This window comes from Propithecus coquereli, unplaced genomic scaffold (assembly GCF_000956105.1).
Source record: "Propithecus coquereli isolate 6110/MARCELLA unplaced genomic scaffold, Pcoq_1.0 Scaffold13, whole genome shotgun sequence".
Taxonomy (NCBI): Eukaryota; Metazoa; Chordata; class Mammalia; order Primates; family Indriidae; genus Propithecus; species Propithecus coquereli.
Window position 1 is genome coordinate 15340505 of NW_012137191.1, and position 1464 is coordinate 15341968.

Consider the following 1464-nt stretch of genomic DNA (forward strand, 5'->3'; position numbering starts at 1 on the left):
AAAAAAAAAAAAAAAAAAGCTGATCATAAAATATAAATACAAAATTACCTCAACCTGTAAAAGTAATAACATATACTATGCACAGGAAAGACAAGAAAATAGGCCAAAATGTTAACTGTGAGCTAACTCAAAATGATTATATAATTTATATTTGTATTTTTTTCACTTTTCCAAATTTTCCTCAGTGAGCACAAAGGGCTTTCATAATTAGAGAAACAACCATTGAAAACAAAAGGAAGAACACATAACCAGTGGACACCCCTTCCCAGGGCTCCCCTACCACAGTGTCTGTAGGGCCTTTCTGGAATTACCTGGTCAGCCTGCTCCGTAAATGAGTCTGTCATTTTAACAACGACACTAGCGCTGGCCTCTTCATTTTCCACCACATCGATGCTGGCAACCCACTGGAGCGAAGGAGACAATAGCTTCGGTCACGAGACAGTTTGTTATTCCTTTAAAGATCCACACCAAAAATGCGGGGAGCGCAGGCAGATTAGGACACTTACACGAAACCCCACTAGAGAAAGTAACTAGCAACTGACCTCTCGCACTCCCTACAGGGACATCTGGTTTGGACAGCCTACCCCATAACTGTGTCCCAACCCAGCCCAGCCTGCCCCCAAACACTCCGCTTCCTCCTCCTCGCTCACCTTTAAAAGCCAAACTCTGCACTTCTAGATACACCAGGGGTCAGCGAATGTTCTCTATAGACCAGATACTAATTATTTTACGCTTTGTTGGCCGTATGGTCTGTTGTCACTACTCAAATCATAGCTATAAATGAGGAAACAAACGACCACGGCTATCATTATTCCCATTTTACAGATGGGGAAACTGAGGTTTGAGGGTGTTAAGTAATCGATATGCGGTCATAGGATGAGTAACCCGGGCCAGGCGGTCCCATTCCAGTATCTTCCTTCTGCATTCTCACTCCCTGCTCCCTCGCCCCAGCTCCGCTACCTCCCTCTTTGGAATCTTCTTCAGAGTCCTACCGGACTCTCTGGGCCTGACTGAGGCCAAGGAAGCACCCTACACCACCACTCTCCTTGCGGAGCAAAGGCCCCGCACCTAGGGGGTCCGGCGTTCGCACGCATTCGGGGACAGGAATCGATGTGTAGACCCGTGCGTGCACGTGCAAGCACCATCAGGGGTGCACAGGGGCCACCAGCTGCATAACCAGGCTGCCTCTCGGCTGCACCTAAAAACCCCTTGGCCTCCAATCACCACCCTGCCCGCCATCCCGGCGGAGAGCCGGCAGCGCCCAGCCCGGCATTACCCAGTTGCAGGCTCGGAACGCCTGCACGCATCGCGAGCCCAGCGCGCCCCTGCCACCGTACACCAGCACCCGGCGCGCCTCGCCCGCAGCCGCCGCCGCCATCCTGCTCCTCCCGCGCGACTCCCGCAGCTCCGAGTGCCCCGAGCCCGAGCGCCGTGCCCCGCCCCGGCCGCCGACCCCGCCAAGAG

General features: G+C 52.7%; 1 protein-coding gene across 1 annotated transcript in view; it reads right to left on the reverse strand.

Moving 5' to 3' along the window:
* Positions 1 to 1458, reverse strand: part of QDPR (quinoid dihydropteridine reductase) — a 21097-nt gene extending 19639 nt beyond the window's left edge. The window contains exons 1-2 of the mRNA XM_012638481.1: positions 1277 to 1458; positions 312 to 404 (exon numbers count right to left, since the gene is read on the reverse strand). Of these exons, the coding sequence (XP_012493935.1) occupies positions 312 to 404; positions 1277 to 1378 (195 nt within the window). The 5' untranslated portion in view covers positions 1379 to 1458. The remainder of the gene's footprint in view (positions 1 to 311; positions 405 to 1276) is intronic.
* Positions 1459 to 1464: the final 6 nt, after the last annotated feature.